Genomic DNA, 21,025 nt, shown 5'->3' with positions numbered 1-21,025 from the left:
AAAGCTATATATACTTGGTAGATGAAACATTCACTATACATGTTTTTGATTTATTTCATGATTAAGAAAGCTTATTTCATGTTATAAACCTCAAATCTATGTTTTTTTGGTTTATTTTCCTACTTTGTTTCATACTTCCTTCAAATGTGGAGATTTACATGGGTTTTTTATGTTTTGATTTATTTCAAACATATTTTTAACTATGATCAATACTATAAGATCAATGGCACCATCTACACTTAACCAACATAGGTCGGTTGCAGCCCTACATCACGTCCCTACAAAGTTTCCGTAAGTACACATTTCACTTGTCGCATATATATATGCGTGGACAAAAGAATCTAAACTCACTTTTAATGTAGTTTCGTGTTATTTGATGACGTTGAGAGCGATGACTTACCAAAATTTAAGAGTATCGTAGCCAGAATCGTTGTTAAGTTCCCTAGACGTCATGACAGCCAACATTTTATTCTACAAGACATCACTGTAAGTCACTGGGTCAAACATTAAAACAAAAATAAATGACGTCAACGTATTCCTCTTACTCATACGACGTGCATTCTGAAATGACTAGGGGTCAAAAATAGAAGCAATTTCATACCGCGATAATGTCCAAAGATTTGACACCTTACTCCAACAAGGATCTACATATACATTATATGGAGTGGCGTTCTATGTAAGCTGGGGGCCGTATCTATTTCGGAATTTTGGACATAGGCTAGAATTGACCTTGGCAACTCGGACTGTTGTGGAACCATTCCACTTGCCAATTCAGTTCCCGCCGTATCCAAAACATCTTATGCCATTTCATGAGGTCCTCCAACAACCTCATAAGAGGTTTATAGGTATGTGCCAGCCTTTCTATATGGAGTATACTTATACCGCACTAAACCATAAAAAATATACTCGAAATTTAATCCCTCATATATGAATGTCTCAGATGTAATAGGAATTGTCATTCATTTGGCGTCGTTAGAGCACATCGGTGGAAGGCCGTACAGAGAGGCCATACTAATGGATTCCAGGTCATTAATTTTAACTACAATCTTTTTTAAACTGCAGACGTGTTATATTTTATTCAAACAATACAAGCTTTATTTATAGGTGGGATATAATCGTCGTGGGTATTTGGCCTGAACTGTTGCAAAGAAATGCTCTACGGTGGGTGTTAGCTAGAGAAAACAAGAGCATAATTATCGGAACTATGCTGCGCCGTAACAAGCTACACAGTAAATCCTATTATACTTAAACTTCTTTGTTGGAGTAATGTCAATGAACTTCTTTAGTAACTAAGTCTACTACATAACAATAGGATGCTTGCAAACCTCGGACCATAGCACTGTTGAATTCGATCCAGATCATCACACCACACAACGGTTGCAGAGTGAGTGTTTCTTGCAATAATTTAGAAATTATAATTAAGTAATCATGTTATTACATATCATTTACTAAATTGCAGCAATTCGGCGCTCCATGATCCAAAATCCGAGGAGTGCTTTAATCAACAATTATCTAGAGAGGAGACGGGCTTATCTGGCAACAGTGGTACCGGATGTGTAGTGTGATAGCTTGTTACATTATAGGATTTGAAGTTATGTGTCAACTAAAGATGGTCACAATTATTTGTATTTCGCAATTTATGTTATCAAAAAACAGCAATAAAGAATGAGCATGTCCTTGCTTCAGTTTTATGAGAAGTTCTAATTGTATGCATGAGTTGGCTTCGAAATTGTGAGTTATTATTTGTACAATCTATCTGTGTTGTATTTGCAGTCTTCTAGGTAGCCACAGCTTCATGCTGAGCCATGACAGTAGCTGTTGGTCTGTCGTGTAAAAGTTCAGATTATCAATAGTATAGTAAAAATACAACAGAAATATACAATTCAGCCAGCCAAAATAATACTAAATGAACTTAAAAATAAATACATTTTTCACTCGTACAAACCTTTTACCTATGCAGCGATATCTTATATTCCAGTTGAACACTACAGACCAGATTGTATCCCATAAATCAAAACCAATATCTGAACTTTTTGTTTGAATGTTTGACCCAGTGACTTACTCTAAACATATAAAAATCTGAACTTTCACTATACAGACAAAGAGGATTGATGACAGTTCTCTGCATTTCCCCTTTTGATTTGTGATAGCAAGTTGCGAAAGTGTTTAAGGGGAAAATATTTGGCCTATTTTGCAATGCACTGTTCACAGAGTTGGAGCTTGAAATGGAAGATGAGTAAGGCTGCTATAGATAGACTGTGCTAATCCAATTACATGAATAAATCACCATGAAAATATTTGGCCTATTTTGCAATGCACTGTTCAAATGCCTTTTTTTGTTTTTACTAGCAAGAATCTTCTGACAATGAAAGTCTTTTAAGCCATTGTCTGCTAATTTAAGCTAGGCACAGATTGTGCCAGTAAGCACAAAAGCAACCACATTCAGTTTATATTAGCTCTAGGACACCAATCATCAATGTGGGGTGACTATTGTAGTTATTCAGTCACCATGAATATGGTGCAACACTTTCTTTTCTTGTCAAATGAATAGGGAAAGATTAGATACTCAATCTGTGTCATTTTGCCAATTTTTTTAGCAAGGGTCATTCTACCAATAAGATCACTGTCCTAGAGTTAATAGGTTGTTTTGGATCCTTGTACTTCATGTAATCTGATTCTACCATCAAAACAAAACATAGCAGTAGAATGGTTATCTGAAAATTTCTTTGGAATAGTTTGGCCTGACGGTCTTGATACCCGAACCGTGAACATAATTCAAGAGGACCTAAATGAATCATTAGAGATTAGATAAATCAAAAGCAAACAGGTTGGCACATCCAATAAGTAGAGGGATATAAAAATCTTTCCAATAGATCTCTGTGGGCAAATACATATTTCATAATAGAAAAGGATCTGTACTCAAACCTGAACAGCATTCAACGACACGTTTCCGGAACTGACGGCAGCAACTACATTGATTATCAGAGCTGCGACATTGACTGTTAGTTGGAACTGTATAAACTTTTGTATGTTTGCATATACCAATCGGCCCCACCTGACAACCTGAAGCCAAAAACAAACACCATAAACTACAGTAGCACAAGGCTAACAAGAAAAGATAAAGCAGTTAACGTACCCTCACGACCGAGGCAAAATTGTCATCCAAGATAATAATATCAGAACTCTCCTTAGCAACTTCAGTTCCCTGAATCCCCATTGATAGACCAATATCTGCCTGCAAGTTTCAGAGTTTGTCGAGTACTAACAAAAGATGTTTCTTGAACATCTATGGAAAGATGCTTGTTTAAATTACATATTAGGAACTAGAAAGTTCATGTCCAAACCGATGCTGGTTTCAAAGTAATTAAAAATTCATAGAGACTACAGTCCACAAACCTCATGCAGTGCTGGGGCATCATTTGTGCCATCTCCAGTAACAGCAACAACGTGACCTCTTGCCCTCAGTGCCTTAACAAGTAAAAGTTTATCATTTGGTGAAGACCTCCCCATCACCTGTAGCCATTATTAGAGCATACTTTAAACCAAAAAACAGTAGATAGTATATCTGCATAGGCAATGCATAAAGCAAAATTGGTAAAAAGTCTATTGTTTGAAGATGTATATACCAACTGAAGGGAAATAGCAAAATAGATAGGCTCAAAACACATATTTCCACATGTTAGCATGGTTGTATATTAGCTCTAGGACACATATATACAATTCAGCCAGCCAAAATAATACTAAATGAACTTAAATGGAAGATGAGTAAGGCTGCTAGAGATAGACTGCGCTAATCCAATTACATGAATAAATCACCATGAATATGATAACCGAACCGTGAACATAATTCAAGAGGACCTAAATGAATCATTAGAGATTAGATAAATCAAAAGCAAACAGGTTGGCACATCCAATAAGTAGAGGGATATAAAAATCTTTCCAAGGTTATTTCTACATACATGATTGCATGACCAAATTATCCAAATCCCAATTATCCAAGCAGTATGCCAAAATGAATCTGTGTGCATGTTTGTTTGAATAGTCTGTGAACCTTGACGGGCTTGAAAATTATTAAAAAAGTCCATTGCCCCTATCAGGTTTTCTTTATGGAGAACAGAGAACAAACACAAACAAATCAGATGGGACATAATGTTGCTCGCACACCATGTGCAGACATCTCAAACACCATTAATACAGGTAAAACTTAGTACATGCGTGTATATTAATGAATGCAACGTAGTATATGTAATAGAACAGTAATATATAAAGTTACATTGTAGGTGATCAAAATGGATCAAACTCGTTTCGACCAATTGTTGATGCCAAGGAACGTAAGAGGCAAAGAGATAAGGAAAGATATGCCACGATGTCCGATGAACAAAAAAACGAGAAAAACAAAAAGCGTCGAGAAGCACGTCTACGAAATAAAGAGTTGAATAAGAAGCTGCCTGAAGCGCGTCAACGAAACAATTGCCAAAATATGATGCCCAACGCGCCAAGAGGTGATGAAATGCGTCAACTTTAGAGTAATGTTTCTGTGCATAAACCTACTACTGAAAAGTAATGTGTTCATATTTTTGTAGGTGGAGACAAAAAAGTAAATGTTGATCCAAATGATGATTCCGACTGTTTGCATATCAATTATACAGTACAGTCGAACGACATTGACGCACCGACAGAAGTTCTAACACCAGGTACATGACTGTTCATTAGACTAAACATGCAAAAAAATCAAGTTTCATACGGTTTAACGTAGTATGCCTTATTACAGGCAGTGTGCACGAAACTGTTGGCCACACACCTAAGCATACTACGCAGAGGACCGCCTACTTTAGCGAGCGGTACAAAAACTTAACTCCCGTCGAGAAGGAGTTTAGGCGTGAACGCCTTAGGTTGTATAATAGAACACCAAGGCGAAAAGAGGCAAAGGTAGACCACAACAGGAGACATAGAGTTATGCAAGCCGACACTTTGAATCCCACATCCATCGCCATGGAGGACCCAACATATACCCCTGAGTTTGTACACCCTACAGCAGATGCAAAGGGATCTGATGGATCCATATTATCTGTCTGCGACTGGGTTATCCCTGAATTCGTCAACGCACCTTTCTTGCCATCTCCAACCCAGACCGAGGATGTCGCTTCGCCCGATATGTCTACCAATACACTAAAGCGTAAACATCATGTTCCTCGTGGGGAAAGACAAGCTATATTAGCTCGTCGAAACCAGCTATTTGAATCAGCCATATCAAGGAAGGTGGGAACTTCGATTGAGGATACTAGCGGTGACGTTGTTGAAGGGGACGATTGGACACAGCGCCATACACCTATGAAGATCACCAACAATGGTAATTACTATCCTTGTTTATATGGATCTTGCAAGACATCGATAGTATGTAGTCTGACTAAACATGTGCTTACATCATCTTGGAACCATTTAGGTGATGACGATGAGGGTGTCATATTCGAAGACGATGATGATGAGAACGAGGGATACCTATTCGCTGCGCAATGTACTCTTTTCACTTTTTTTATCCTAGCAAGGCTTATGTAAATATTCGTGTCTTACTCATTGTTTTCAAAAAAATATCAGATGAGGATACCGATGAGGATATCGAGATCGATGGTACTCAAGATGAATCTACTGCCACTTATGTTTCTGACCCGTACGACAAGGTGTACAGCAACATCCCTGAAGAGACACATATGCTAAAGCTTGTTCCCAACTGCGGTTATTGCACCGCGAAGAAGTTTGAGTATGAGCCACCTGGGTTTTGTTGTCGTGGTGGGAAGGTTGAGCTAGCTCCAGTGGAGACCCCTCCCCAACTGAAGAGGTTGTGGGATAGTGCAGACTCTGATGCTAGGCACTTTCGTGATAACATTAGGTTTTTCAATGGCCATTTCTCTTTCACTTCCCTATACTGTTGCCTCGATAGTATGACAACTAATGTAAGGGATTCTGGTATATACACGTTTCGAGCACAAGGCATGATGTACCACAATATTAAGTCATTTGGTAGGGAAGATGGGGCAGAGCATAAACACCTTGAGCTTTACTTTTATGATGACGATCCCAGCCTCGAGCATCGGTACCGTAAGTGCCGTGAAGAGCATCAACAGAAAGACAAGGAGGTTATCAAACAGATAGTCGACATACTACGTGGAAACCCATACTCCGAGCACCTTAGGACCATGGGCCACGTTGACAACCTTGATGACTATCGTATCGCGTTGAACCTTGACCAGACGTTGAACCAGAAGACATATAACGCACCTCTCACTTCGGAGGTGGCCGCTGTCTGGATCGAAGGGAGCGAAGGGCGAGGCCAATTCAACAAGAGTGTTATGCTCCATGGGAAGGACAGTTCAAGACACTGCATCCGCTCATACCATGGATGCTACGATGCACTATCATATCCATTGTTCTTCCCTAGAGGCGAACTTGGATGGCATGCAAATATCCCAAAGGTTGGAGTATCCATGGACGAAGTGGATGCATACCGCGCGACACATAGGGCAAGTAATGCAAATGATGAAGATGCAGGTTAGTTGTTAATTTGATATTTGAGATATTTGCACAATATTAACTATGCTTTCGACATCACTCACTTTTCAATCCTTGCATATGCAGAATCTCCTAGCCATTTATGTGTCTCTGTACGTGACTACTACTGCTACAAATTCCAGATTCGTCCCGGGGTATTCAATCCAATACTTCATGGAAAGCGGCTTTTCCAGCAGTTCGCGGTCGACACGTACATAAAGATTGAGAGCTCTCGTTTAGATTTCATACGTAAGAATCAAGATCGGTTAAGGGCAGACCTATACCAGGGCTTGGTGGATAGCATGCTAGATGGAGATATTAGAGCAGAGAAGATTGGCAAGCGAACTGTGCTGTCAACATCGTTTATTGGCGGTCCTCGTGACATGAGACGTCGGTATATGGATGCTATGGCTCTGGTGCGCAAGTTTGGTAAACCAGACATCTTTCTTACCATGACATGTAACCCTAACTGGGATGAGATAAGGAGGGAGCTTCTCCCTGGGCAGACACTGCAAGATCGTCCGGAACTTGTAGTGCGTGTCTTTCATGCAAAGCTACAGGAGTTAAAGCATAGGCTGACTAAACAGGATATTCTTGGTAAGGTCCGAGCCTACGTCTATGTCGTGGAGTTTCAGAAGCGGGGTTTGCCGCATGCCCATTTTCTACTCATAATGCAGAGGAAGTACAAGCTCACATGCCCTGAGCAGTATGACCTTTTGATCTCAGCTGAGATCCCAAGCAACAAGTACCCTGAACTACGAAAGATGGTTATCAAGCATATGATGCATGGCCCGTGTGGGTCGCTAAACCCTAACTGCCCATGCACTAAGGGTCGTAAATCGTGCAAGAATCATTACCCTCGGCCTTTCAGTGACACAACCTTGCAAGGGAAGGATTCGTACCCTGTTTACAGACGTCGTGACGATGGTCGTACCGAAAAGGTTCGAGGGTGCGAATTGGACAATAGATGGGTTGTCCCTTACAACCCATACCTCCTTCGTCTCTTCAACTGTCACATCAATGTTGAGGCATGTGGGAGCATCAAGGCTGTTAAATACCTGTTCAAGTACATATACAAAGGCCATGATCGTGCTTCTGTTGTTATGAGAGATGCGAGCAAGGCAGATGATGATGTAGATGAGATCAAGCAGTACAGAGATGCAAGGTGGGTGACTCCTCCAGAAGCCTTATGGAGGATATACGGCTTTGAGCTTAGTCAGATATCTCCACCTGTGATGCAGCTGCAACTCCATCTTCCAAACATGCACATGGTGGCGTTTCACGAGCGGCAAATGGTCGAGCGAGTCGTCAACCGTCCAGGTGTTGATAGGTCAATGCTCACAGCATATTTTGAGGCGAATAGTCTACACAAGGAGGCTCGTGGCATCCTGTATCGTGACTTCCCTGAATGGTACACTTGGCAGAGTGGTAAGGGAAAAATATGGCAAAAGAGGAAACGAGATACGGGTGGACAAGTCGGTAGAATAGTCTCTGCTCATCCGGCCGAGGGGGAGCGCTACTATCTTCGTGTTCTCCTAAACCATGTGACTGGCGCCACTTCCTATGTGGATCTAAGGACAGTAGATGGTGTCACGCTACCCACTTTTCGTGAGGCAGCAGAGAGAAGGGGACTGCTTGAGTCGGACAACACACTAGATGAGTGTCTCACTGAACGTGCTCTTTTCCAGATGCCATCGGCGCTGCGACGGCTTTTTGCCACAATACTTGTGTACTGTGAGCCAAGCGATGTGGTTGTACTCTGGCAGAAACACCTAGATTCTATGTCCGAGGACTATCAACACAGGAATCCGTGCAAAACTCATGTTGAGCAGATGGTATTGATTGACATTAGGAACATGTTGCAGTCAATGGGAAAGGACATAAAGACATTCCCTCTTCCTCCTATCATGGACGCGTATGACGATGCTATTGGTACTGCTAGGGAGGTTTACGAGGAGGAAATTATCGAACCAGCAGCAGAAGATGTGGCTCTTAAAGACTGTCTTAACAAGGAACAGAGGGCCGCCTATGATAAGATTTTATCTGCCGTTGACACTGATCAGGGCGGATTATTCTTTGTGGATGGACCTGGTGGCACCGGAAAGACTTACCTATATAGAGTGCTACTCGCGACGCTACGCAGCCAGGGCAAGATTGCAGTGGCAACAGCTACATCTGGCGTTGCGGCTTCCATAATGCCTGGAGGAAGAACCGCCCATTCACGCTTCAAGATACCTCTCACTATTGACGATGGCGCTGTATGTAGCTTCACGAAGCAGAGTGGAACCGCAGAGTTGCTACGGAAAGCATCTCTCATTATCTGGGACGAGGCTTCTATGACTAAGAGACAAGCTGTGGAGGCACTGGACAATAGCATGCGCGATATAATGGGTCGGCCCGGACTGCCATTCGGTGGTAAAACCATTGTCTTCGGTGGGGATTTCAGACAGGTCTTGCCTGTTGTTCGTAAAGGGACAAGGGCTCAAGTGGTCGCTTCTTCGCTACGGATGTCTTACCTATGGGAGTCCATGTCCCACTTAAAGCTTGTTACCAATATCAGGGCAAAAAATGACCCTTGGTTTGCGGAGTATTTGCTGCGCGTAGGCGGTGGAACTGAGGACACAAATAGTGACGGCGACATCCGTCTTCCTGACGAGGTATGTGTGCCTTATAGTGGGAGTGACACCGATCTTGACAACCTAATAGACTTCGTTTTCCCAAATCTCAACAAAAATATGTCCGATTCGACCTACATCACTTCAAGGGCGATACTGTCAACGCGGAACGAATGGGTGGATATGATAAATGTTAAGATGATTGATCGTTTTCAAGGGGAACATATGGTGTACCATAGTTTCGATAGCGCCATGGATGATCCCCATAACTACTACCCACCCGAGTTCCTAAACACACTGACGCCTAATGGGCTGCCACCACATGTTTTGAAGCTCAAGATTGGATGCCATGTTATATTGCTTCGGAATATAGACCCTGCGAATGGACTTTGCAATGGCACCAGGCTGGTCGTTCGTGGTTTCCAAAGAAATAGCATTGACGCAGAAATTGTACTGGGTCAACACGCTGGAAAACGGATTTTCCTGCCGCGTATACCTCTGTGTCCCTCCGATGAAGAGATGTTCCCTTTCCAGTTCAAAAGAAAGCAGTTTCCTGTACGACTTAGCTTTGCAATGACGGTTAACAAAGCACAGGGTCAGACCATTCCCAACGTTGGTGTATACTTGCCCGAACCAGTGTTCTCTCATGGCCAACTATACGTTGCTCTATCTAGAGCGACAGCCCGATCAAACATAAAGATTCTTGCAATCCCACCCGTCGATGGGAAGAAAACTTTGAGGAAGGGTGTGAGAAAGAACCCCACAGTTGATTGTGGAACATATACTAAGAACATCGTCTACAAGGAGGTCCTAACAAACTAGACCTACAGTAAGTCTGTTAAAACTCAATTGTTTGTTTCAATAAAAATACACCGACACAAGACTAACACTCAATTGATTTTGATTTTTTTTGGGCAGGACTGAGAAGTGGAATGCTGACATCTTTGAGACAGTTTGAAAGCAAACCGAGAGGCATGGGTGTTCATCAACTCCTACTTCGCGCATTGCCAGAGTGAGCTGCAAGACACATGGTTCGCACCAAATTCTCCATCCATAGATAACAAGGTGGTCCATAGATAACAAGGTGGTGCAAACGATGAGGTACTCCCCTTGATCGCTGTTTTTGGCTCTAGCAAGCAGCTCGCCCTCTAAGGTCCTCAGTCAAACACTTGGCAGAGTGGACACGTCCGTGCACAGTCTGGTGGTCGGGCGCTACTGTCCGTGCACAGGCTGTTCCGGCGCGTCGCTTGGCAGAGTGGACACGATGGGGCTTGTGATTTCTACATTGTGAACTGATTATTCAATCCTGCTAGCTTTTAGTTGCAGAAATTTACGGTTTACAGATCAACTGATACAAAAAAAAATCCTCTACAGCCTTGTACATTTGGTTTTCTATGCATATTTCTTCTTAAGGTTTGTAGCATACAAATTCAAATACTACGAAACCTTTGGAGCAGTCAAGGATAGTTTTAGATTTTCTGTCACCAAAGGATTCAGTATGGGATAAAAAATGAAGAATGTTTACTGAGTTTGGTTTGCCTATCTCAACACGTGCTTTCAATTGTATATATAGCATATTTATAAACCTATATATATATTACCCATAGTCAGGTTGAGTTTATAAACAAACTATATGTACTTCCTATGATCATAATCTTGTAGTCATAAAACAATGCAATATCATGTATCTCCAAACTCTGCACAACACTGACAGCATCAACTACATGTTGCAGGTACCTTGAAAAAGGAGTAGCGCTTCTTATCTGTTGCAGAGCTAGCATGGTCGTGTCTTCTAAGTGATATACACATGTTGTCCAGGTATGTACAATTTAACAGTGCTGCAGAGTCCCCAGCACACCCCCAATGTCTCAGTGTACATTAGATATGTGATATGGCGTGTAGTAAATAACGCTAAAACTTGATTAGTTTTTCTTCCTTAAGCCACAGGAGCATCTTCGTTAAACCTTCAGTCAAGTTTCTCGGGGTATAGCCCAGCTCCGTCTTTGTACACATATATTTTTGCTCTCTGTTAGTTGGTTTTATACCTTGAGAAAGTACTATAATGTTCAGTGAAATACTGAAAGCTTAGTCCTTTGCATATTTTTGCTCTGGCGTTAGTTGGTCTTGGAATGTAGGTAGTGAGGGGTTTCTAATTAATTGTTGGTAATTCAGAATTGTTCGAATTTTCATGGGTGCACATATTTACATTTTATAATTGTTGTTTTGGTATACCAACTGAAACTTTAGTTCTTTGCATTTTATAAGAAGCATCAGCAAAGCTTTTAGCTTTGTCACTGTTTAACTCTATGATTTCATGACTTGGGCCCATTTTAAGATCATTGCCATGCGGGCCCATATGGCCATATTCATCTGCATAGTTGCCTCTCTTTTTTTCTCCTTTTTTTGCTGAAGAAAAGGTCAGGAAGAAGCTTGAATCTGTCATGCTGTCTCTAAAAAGGAATATATGGACCATAGACACCTTAGGTCTCTGGTTTGTTGTAGCCAACCATCTGTTTTGTGACGCTTCAGTTTTGAATTCATACCACCACTTCAGTTTCCCGGCTTGAAGGTTTTGTTTCAAACAAGGATCAGTCCTACGAAGATCCAATTGAAGAGTGAGTAGTCTCCATCTGTAGTCTTCTGTGAAGCTGTAACAAACTGCATTCCCTACTTAACTGTAGCCAACTGCTAGATTTTTATGTAGCTGTTAAAACCAATGCCCGATTTTTTTTACACCGCAGGCTACTGTATGCTGTATTCGTTGGTATCAAGTGAAAATGCCACGGTTGCTGAACTGGCTACGACTTTACAAGCCGACCTTTACCAGCTCCAGGCAGCTGCATCGTTTGCTTGCCGACTAGGATGGGCTGTGAAGCTTCTGGATACCGACTCTGTTCTTAGGGATTCGAGCACTCTTGCACTGTCCAACAACATTCTCAGCGATGAAGTTGAAAGCTCTCGTACGAGTGTCGCCTCAGAAAAGTCTGGTCATGAGTCGCTTAGCAGTGATTCTGATGGACACAAGAACTCCGGGATGGCTTATGTGGGCTTCATTGTCGATGCTAATGTAACTTCATACTTAATGATGGGCTCACTATCTCCAGGTTAGATATATTTCCCTTGCATTTAATTGCCTGACAGATGTTTGGCAGAAATCTACGCGCGATATCACTGATATCCAGCGAGATGTGTCTGAACTTTCTAACTGACAGTACAGTTGCCACTTTCATATTGCAGATTTGAAGTCGCATGCTGTGACACTATACGAGGCAGGAAAGCTTGGCGATTCTTGTAAGGCTGATCTATGCAATGATCTTGCCAGTTTAGAGGGGAAACGATTTGAAGGTGTGCTGCAGGAATTCGCAAACCATGCTTTCAGCCTCCGATGCGAACTCGAGTGCTCGCTGTCTGGCGGAACTTCAACTGAAACAGCTGACCTGACTACTAGGAATATACAATTCCATTCAGATGCTTCATATTCCATTTAGAGCGTTCCTTACTCTGCAACCGTTGTATTGTCTCTCGTTCTGTGAATGATAATGAGTTGCGCCTTCTCCAACCACCCTGTGTCTCCTGTTTCTATATCTTACAAGCGTGTTTGTGTATGTACAGCTGCTTGGTTGTATGTGTCGCAAGACTTTGTTTGGGCCTGTTTGATTTGAAGCAAACTGCTGTGTTGCGCCTTTCGTGCTTAATTACCTCACAGTGTTTGTATTTATTCATGGAATAATTTAGCTATTAGATATTTAGCTATTAGATAGACTGTTTGTATTTATTCAACTAATTTTAGTAGCGCCCTATTAGCTAAACATGAACTAAAATTTAGGTCCTCCTTCGGAACTAAATATCTACGAAACATACCCTGAACTACGAAAGTGGTAAAAAAGAAACCTTTCCACCATTTTAGTCATTTTTAGTTCTATCTTGCTTAAATCTTTAGCTTCTACAATGACTAAAATTTAGCTCCTGAGATCCAATCAGGGCCTTAGCTCACTTCCCTCCCCGATCCATATAGTTGAAAGGGAATAGTTTTTACAAAGTACTCATGATAGTCATGGACTCATGGTACAACACATCTCCTTCAGAATTAGTATGTTGCAAGTGCTAAAAGACCATACAGGCTCTCCACACCTCAGTTTCAAATAGCTCCAGTAATATGGCAGAATCTTCACTTCGCTAAATCGACAGGATTAGATGCAATCCCACAACATTCAGGCCACACATGACACATCGATATTTTTCAATCAGAAGTTGATTGTTGTTGGTGCAATTCATTTGCCTCTTATTACATTACAAATGGAACATAGAGTTCAAGCATTTCGATTAAGGAAACGAGAAAGAGGGGTCTAAATTTTTCATTCAACAGCATAACAGAACTGGCTGGCCAAACATGCGTTTCTGACAACTCCTTCACCTGCAGGGGGAATGTAAGCGTTAGGATTTCACAAAACTGTAGGGACAGGTGTGGGGTCCCAAATGCACAAGGGGCCGCTATGAGCAAGTGAGCAGTCTTAAACAGTGGGCACAGACGATGTGGAGTGTGGCTTTTAGCAGTGATAACTGAAAAACATAGGTGATCCTCCCAGCACTACTAGAATCTGCAAGTTTACCCACAACTTGAGTTCCTACTTCCTAGGGAGCAAGCAAAAGACAGTGAGGAAACAGCAAGCAAAAGACAGTGGGGAAGATGTTTCCCTGCAGATTTTAATTTCCTACCGGGGAACATTTTGACAGGAAAGGAAAAATGACCTTCCATTTTTTCAGGAAAACTGTAGGGAATGATGCTTTACGTAGGTTTCTAATGCTACTTATGGCATGGAAAGGTTTAAGGACTAAAGCAGTGATGCCTCTGTGTGTGTTGTGTCTGTGAGCGCAGGTGCTGTTTCTGTTGGTCGCTTGGCCAGCGACCGTGCAGGTGGTGCCAGAGCTGCTTGGGGTCATGGAATTGGTCAGCGAGGCGGGGGCGAGAGGATCCCTGGGATGCGCCTTCCATCGACCGAGCGTCGACGCGGGGCGAGAATGGCGGAGCGACGATTTCCCTTGCTGGTTTTAGAGCTCAGCGTCAATCTCGTCATGTCTCTACCGCACCTTAGTCTCCGCCGCACAGATCGACATGCCACACGTGCGCCCTGGACTGCAGCCCCTGCACCTCCCTCCATCGCCCTCGTCAATCCCGTCATGGAAGGCCCGTCCTCGCCTCCCCGCGCGCGGCGCCTCCCTGGATCTTCCCCACCATCCTCGCCTCTCGGCGCGCGGCGATTCCCTGGATCTTCCTCACCTCCCGTCAACAAAACAAAAGGAAACACAACGGCCTCTTACCATCTTTTTCCTCGCCTCCCGTTCCTCCTCCTACCTTGTACGGCGACTCCAAACAGCAAAAGTGAGGAGGAAGATAGTGGCACTGCAGCGCTCGTGGAAGAAGAAGCGGTGAAGCAGGCAGAGGGGTTCGAGGCTGTGGAGGCAAGGGCAAAGAACGTCGACAAGTTTGATCTCAGCTACCTTGACAACCAAGTCTTCTTTTGGTCTGTCCGCGACATCTTCAATAGGGATCTCCTCAATAAAAAGGTGCTCATTGTCTTGCGCCTTTATTTTTTCTTGTATTCAGATTCCATTTTGACTTGCCAAGGTGTCGTAGTTTTCCTTGGGTTTGGTTAGTTCTGTTTCAGCATGTGTGTGGTCCTCTGCTGCATGAAGCCAGCAACTTGTCTGCTCGTATAGACAAGAACTAACCTTGATTTTGAGCAGACGCTTTTATCAGGTTTTACTCTCATGCTTCAAAATTGTTGGGTGTTCTTGTGTGATACCCCCGGATTACATACGAAATCCGAGAATATATGTGTTCATATGTTATAGCCAAATCAAGCAGACTCAAGAATATATTTATCACTTAGGTACGAAGTCACCTTCTAAACTGCAGCTAACAATTTAGAATCACAGGTGATTTATTTATTACTAGGTGATATGAAACAACTAAAGGGGTTTCCATTTCCCGAGTAGGCATGTACGTATATGAAACTAGGTGATTTATATTTATTAGTTTATTATGCATCTAACAATTTGCTATGCATGTTGGCTTACTATCCTAAATCGTCATTTATTTTTTCCACTAACATGGGAAAGCATGGACACTGGCCTACCTTACCTTATAAATGTAGGTTTTTGTCCCGCGAGAATGGAATTTCTATCTGTAGGCTTGTGTCATAACAAGCCAAAAAAATCGGTGGCAACCGCAATAGTTCCGGAAGGTATTATAATTTTCGTAGTTCTGTATGGATCAATTTGTATTTTATTGTAATAACTAATTTTAGTTGTATCTCACGATTGTTTGCTCTAGACTATATTTGCACGCAGGGCGACCTTGCACTCATCGATTTTATTAAGGAAATCCCTTGTGAACCAAGGGTGGAAGTCGTGCTTATTGATGATGCCTTTGTTGAAAGAAAGTCGATGGAATGTTTATTTCAGCCGAATGCATATCTAGGTGACGAGGTAATCCATGCTTAGTTTTTAGATTTGGCGACCTTGTTATGTATAGATTTTTTTACTCATCTTGGTATTTTTAACCACAACTTACACACTTACAGGTTATAGACTGTTATATAAATTTGATAAAAGCTCAAAAGCATCTAAAGTGTCGATCTGGAGGTCGCGTTCACATAGAAAATGCTTTCCAGTTTAATTTCTTGAAGCGAGATGGCGATGTTGAAATTAAAACAGAGGAGCTATATCCAATTGAAGACATGACACAAATATGTAGCGCTGAACGAAGGGTGTTACTTTACCTAGACCATGACATGGTACATATGAGTTTATAATCTAAACAAAACAGTTAGTGTTTACATGTATTTTATTCTTATGCAAGTATTTATACCTATTTTGTAGGTGTTTATTCCGATAAACATCCGAGAGACGCACTGGTATCTTGCCGTGATCCATGCAAGAAATATGGAGATACAAGTGCTCGATTCACTTGCTACTTCACAAGATCGTAAAGACCTCACGGACTCTGTGAGTATGCACAAACTAAACAATTATGAATTCACTATTAACTTATCCCAATCTCTAATTTTGTTTTATAATATATAAAGATTAAAGGACTCCAAAGACAAATTGATATGATATCTCAACGTAAGGAGTTAAAAGACCACAGGTGGCCAAACCTCCAAGTTGCTTCTTGGCCGCTCAGAGAAATAGACATGAGATATGCAAAGCAGACAGATAGGTACGCCCTAAAATCTTCTTTACCTATTTTTTCATTCATACTAATCTTTATGTTGATATTAATGTATATGTAGCTCTTCATGTGGTCTCTTTCTTTTGAACTGTATCGAATACTGGACAGGGGATGAACTGTCTGACAGTTTTACCCAGGTATATTATTACTACTACGACATATATACACATCTACAGTCAGTGTTACATATATAATGCTAATATATAATAATTATTTCTTATTTGTAGGATGACATGTCACACTTTAGAAAGAAAATGGCTGCTATATTACTATCTTCAGAACTGAATAAGAGAAGGGGGTGTCTGTTATACAAAAATGATAAAGAAGTTGACTCTGGAAGCCCATCGGATGTTGAGATATTAGAAAACCCAACAGATTCTAAGAAGAGGAAGCTACTCCACGTGCTTGATGATAGCGAAGTAGTGTATGAAGATGAGGAAGGCCCTATTACTCAAGCAGACTTGCAAAAGTGGTTTGTTGATGATTGGGATAAAAGAACTCCTGTAAAAGTATCTAATGATGTGTGCACCAATGACTTTTTAATGGTTGGTCTTTCCACAAAGGACATGCCAGTGACCAAAGCCGATTCAATAGATGTTTTATGTGATTATATCATGACAATAGAAGACGATACGACACTAGAGTAAGTGCTCATTGATTTATATATTTTATGTATATCAACTACTTAGATTCTTGATATAGACTTTCGTCATGCTACATTACAGGATGACATGGGTGCGAAGTTTCAATCCTTTTAAGATAGAAATATCTGTTAAAGACCTACAAAACATATTAACGATAAATAAAGATATGACTCTAAGATGTTTTGACATGGCTGTTCGGCTGCTTGCCAATAAAGAGTCATGTAGGTCGAAAGGAGAAATCATAAATAATAGAAAGCATTATATGGACATGCGTTTCTGGGTAAGTTTGTTTCCAATCATTAATCTATTAATATATAGTATCTACATCTAATCCTCATGTGGACATGTATATATACTCTCCAGAGAATGGTTGGTTTTGGTAAACTTCCAAAGTACCACCAGGATCCTACAACAGAAGAGTTAGCCAAAACACTCGATTGTTGGCCATCAATGAATTATTATATCACGGGTTGTAGATATGTAAGTATTTGTTCATTTAGAATGTATTTATAAAGGACACTTCTTTGCAATCCTAATGACTGATATTTTGCAGGTTCTTATGCCATGGAAATTCAACGGATGTCACGCCCTTTTCGTAATAGATCATGTTAAAAAGCATGTGACTTTTATCGACTTTACACCGACTCAAGATTGGTGTAAACACATGCCATACAAGAGGTTTGCGGAAGCGATTATCATGGCCTCAAAGAAATATAAGATTGCTTACAGCAAAAAACGTTCTGGATGGGCGGAGGATATCTTTAAGTGGGAACATACAATTCAGACTGGTGTTCCAATTGACTTAAGAGGGTATTTTCTTCGTACCACCTTCTCAGCAGTTTAAATTTTTTCTATGATAATCATTGTATAAAACATAGTTGCCTAAACATTATATATATTATAGGTGTAATACCGGCTACCTCGTTCTACAAGCTATGGCCATGTGGGGGAATGACAGACGAATGAAATTTGTTGGGGTAAGTGTAGTATGTTCGTTCTATGTTCAAAACATATATTCCAGTTATCTCTTTTTACAATATAATATGTTTGTTCTCTTATGTCTTTGTCTGTAGGATGCAAAGATTGTTCGAAGGAACTTTGTGATTGATCTGTTAAGTTATGAGGATAATTCGTGCCGATATGCCATCCCTGCAAACATACAACAGAGACTTATCGATATCGCTAAAAAGGATTAGCTGATTAGTGTGATATTGATAATGTTTTCCACACGGATTTTGCATGTTATAGTGATGTTTGTCATTCCGTATTAATGTTTTATACAAATATTTTACTTCCGTCGCAACGCACGGACACATATCTATAACATACAACAGAGACATGTAAGTTATCATGTTATAATTCGGTTCCGTTGCAACGCACGGGCACCCTACTAGTTACATTATAAGGAGACAACGGTCCAGCAACCCAAAGTTGACTGGGAGACGACGGCTGTCGGCGTTTCGAGACAGGGGAGTCCCTAAGCCGACGAGTGAGTGTGTTGTGTGCCCCAGCCCAGATGGGTCGAGCGCGTGGGCGAGCGCGAAGGGGGGAGAGGCGAGGTGGCCGGAGTCGAGCGTGAGAGAGGTGGAAGTCCCGCGGCCTTCGTGTTCGTCCCGCGCCCAGGTCGGGTGCGCTTGCAGTAGGGGGGTTACAAGCGTCCACGCGGGTGAGGGAAGCGAGCGGCCCCAAGAGAGCGCCTGTCCCGTCCTCGGTCCCGCGCGGCCAACCTTCTCTAAGAAGGCCCTGGTCCTCCCTTTTATAGTCGTAAGGAGAGGACCCAGGTGTACAATGGGGGGTGTAGCAGAGTGCTACGTGTCTAGCGGAGAGAGAGCTAGCGCCCTAGGTACATGCCAATGTGGCAGCCGGAGAGGTCTTGGCACCTTGCTGGCGTGATGTCGTGGCTGTCGGAGGTGCGACGGAGCCTGGCGGAGGGACAGCTGTTGGAGCGGTCGAGTCCTTGCTGACGTCGCCCTGCTTCCGTAAGAGAGCTGGGGGCCGCCGTCGTCACAGAGCTTGTGGAGCGCCATCATTGCCCATCCGGCGGAGCTGGCCGGATGGGACGCCGGTCTTGTTCTCCGTGACCCGAGTCGATTCGGGGTAGGATGATGATGGCGCTCCCTGTTGACGTGGCGGGTCTGTGCCCTAGGCAGGGTGACGTGGGGGCTCCTCCGAAGCCGAGGTTGAGTCTGTCTTCTGTTGCCGAGGCCGAGTCCGAGCCATGGGGTCGGGCGAGGCGGAGGTCGTTCGGCCGAGGCCAGGGCAGAGTCCGAGCCCAGGGGTCGGGCGAGGCGGAGGTCGTTCGGCCGAGGCCAGGGCGGAGTCCGAGCCCTGGGGTCGGGCGAGGCGGAGTTTCGTCGTCTTCCGGGTCTTAGCCCGAGTCCGAGCCCTGGGGTCGGGCGGAGCGGAGTTCGCCGTCTTCCGGGTCTTAGCCCGAGTCCGAGCCCTGGGGTCGGGCGGAGCGGAGTTCGCCGTCTTCCGGGTCTTAGCCCGAGTCCGAGCCCTGGGGTCGGGCGGAGCGGAGTTCGCCGTCTTCCGGGTCTTAGCCCGAGTCCGAGCCCTGGGGTCGGGCGGAGCGGAGTTCGCCGTGGCGCCTTTGGCAAGGCCTGACTGCCTGTCAGACTCACTCTGTCGAGTGGCACCGCAGTCGGAGTGGCGCAGGCGGCGCTGTCCTTCTGTCAGACTGGTCAGTGGAGCGGTGGAGTGACGACGGTCACTTCGGCCCTGCCGGGGGCGCGTGTCAGGATAAAGGTGTCAGGCCACCTTTGCGTTAAATGCTCCTGCAACTTGGTCAGTCGGTGTGGCGATTTAGTCAGGGTTGCTTCTGAGCGAAACCAAGGCCTCGGGCGAGCCGGTGATGTGTCCACCGTAAAAAGGGGGGCCTCGGGCGAGACGGAAGTCTCTCGAGGTTGGCTGCCCTTGGCCGAGGCTAGGCTCGGGTGAAGCGTGATCGAGTCACTCATGTGGACTGATCCCTGACTTAATCGTACCCATCAGGCCTTTGCAGCTTTATGCTGATGGGGGTTACCAGCTGAGAATTAGGCGTCTTGAGGGTACCCCTAATTATGGTCCCCGACAGTAGCCCCCGAGCCTCGAAGGGATTGATAGCACTCGCTTGGAGGCTTTCGTCGCACTTTTTTGCAAGGGGGCCAGCCTTTCTCGGTTGCATTTTGTTCCGGTGGGTGCGCGCGAGCGCACCCGCCGGGTGTAGCCCCCGAGGCCTCGGAGGAGTGGTTACACTCCTTCGAGGTCTTAATGCCTCGCGTAATGCTTCGGCTGGTCTGGTCGTTCCCTCATGCGAACTGGCCGTAGCCCGGGTGCACGGTCGGGGCCCAAGCTCTCGGGCTGGTATGTTGACGCTGTCAACGGTTTGGCCGGAGCCGGTTTTTGCGAGAGCAGCCCCCGAGCCTCTGCACAGGGCGAGAGGACGATCAGGGACAGACTTGACTTTTTACATACACCCCTACGTCGCCTTTCCGCAAGGAGGAGGGGGGAGTGCGCCATGTTACCCTCGATGGGCACCGAACATGGTGTCTCCGGTGAGCTGCAAGCGGGTAATCCGAGTGGACGTCCGTGCCCCGTTCGTTGGGGGTCGGCTAGGGGCCCAGAGGCACGCCCAAAAGTACCTGCGGGTGATTTGCCGGACCCGGTCCCCTGGCGACGGGGTCCGAGGGCTCGATGCCTCCCTCCGATGGGATTCCGTTACAAGATCGTTCCCGCTGGTCTCGGAAATGTCCTAGGGTACCTCGGGAGCGCAGCCCGAGCCTCGGTTATGTATCGAACGTACCCCTGGTCATCCCTCGCTCGGTGTCTGAGGCGACTGTGAACCCTTCGGGGGCCAGCCTTCGAACCCCTGATCAGTAATGGGCGCGGAGCCCGAGTAGCCTGAGGCGGCCATAGAACCCTTCGGGGGGCTGGCCTTCGAACCCCTGACCAGTAGTGGGTGTCGGGCCCACGCGATCTGAGGCGACTGTTGAACCCTTCGGAGG

The 21,025-nt window shown here is 44.0% G+C and overlaps 2 protein-coding genes and 3 long non-coding RNA genes across 5 annotated transcripts; 4 read left to right on the top strand and 1 right to left on the bottom strand.

Annotated features, from left to right (window-relative positions):
* Positions 1-207: 207 nt before the first annotated feature.
* On the top strand, positions 208-839 carry LOC103632929 (uncharacterized). Its single transcript, XR_002748897.1, has 3 exons — positions 208-291; positions 363-486; positions 575-839. It is a non-coding gene; the product is annotated as an uncharacterized lncRNA (long non-coding RNA).
* A 281-nt stretch (positions 840-1,120) lies between these two features.
* Positions 1,121-1,603, top strand: LOC109940754 (uncharacterized). Its single transcript, XR_002263404.1, has 3 exons — positions 1,121-1,229; positions 1,313-1,384; positions 1,460-1,603. It is a non-coding gene; the product is annotated as an uncharacterized lncRNA (long non-coding RNA).
* A 1,316-nt stretch (positions 1,604-2,919) lies between these two features.
* Positions 2,920-3,532, bottom strand: LOC109941164 (calcium-transporting ATPase 5, plasma membrane-type). Its single transcript, XM_020541676.2, has 3 exons — positions 3,397-3,532; positions 3,137-3,235; positions 2,920-3,063 (listed from the first exon to the last, which is right to left on the bottom strand). Exons 1-3 carry the CDS (start codon positions 3,508-3,510, stop codon positions 2,920-2,922), a joined length of 357 nt encoding a protein of 118 aa, XP_020397265.1. The 5' UTR covers positions 3,511-3,532.
* An 11,801-nt stretch (positions 3,533-15,333) lies between these two features.
* LOC118473033 (uncharacterized) lies at positions 15,334-17,042 on the top strand. Its single transcript, XM_035961244.1, has 7 exons — positions 15,334-15,406; positions 15,496-15,650; positions 15,746-15,958; positions 16,044-16,169; positions 16,250-16,383; positions 16,457-16,532; positions 16,623-17,042. Exons 1-7 carry the CDS (start codon positions 15,334-15,336, stop codon positions 17,040-17,042), a joined length of 1,197 nt encoding a protein of 398 aa, XP_035817137.1.
* A 212-nt stretch (positions 17,043-17,254) lies between these two features.
* Positions 17,255-17,606, top strand: LOC103632928 (uncharacterized). Its single transcript, XR_556223.3, has 3 exons — positions 17,255-17,319; positions 17,403-17,519; positions 17,593-17,606. It is a non-coding gene; the product is annotated as an uncharacterized lncRNA (long non-coding RNA).
* Positions 17,607-21,025: the final 3,419 nt, after the last annotated feature.

This window comes from Zea mays, chromosome 7 (genome assembly GCF_902167145.1).
Source record: "Zea mays cultivar B73 chromosome 7, Zm-B73-REFERENCE-NAM-5.0, whole genome shotgun sequence".
NCBI classification, from domain to species: domain Eukaryota; kingdom Viridiplantae; phylum Streptophyta; class Magnoliopsida; order Poales; family Poaceae; genus Zea; species Zea mays.
Note: the sequence above shows the minus strand (reverse complement) of the source record. Positions and strands in the feature narration are given on the sequence as shown.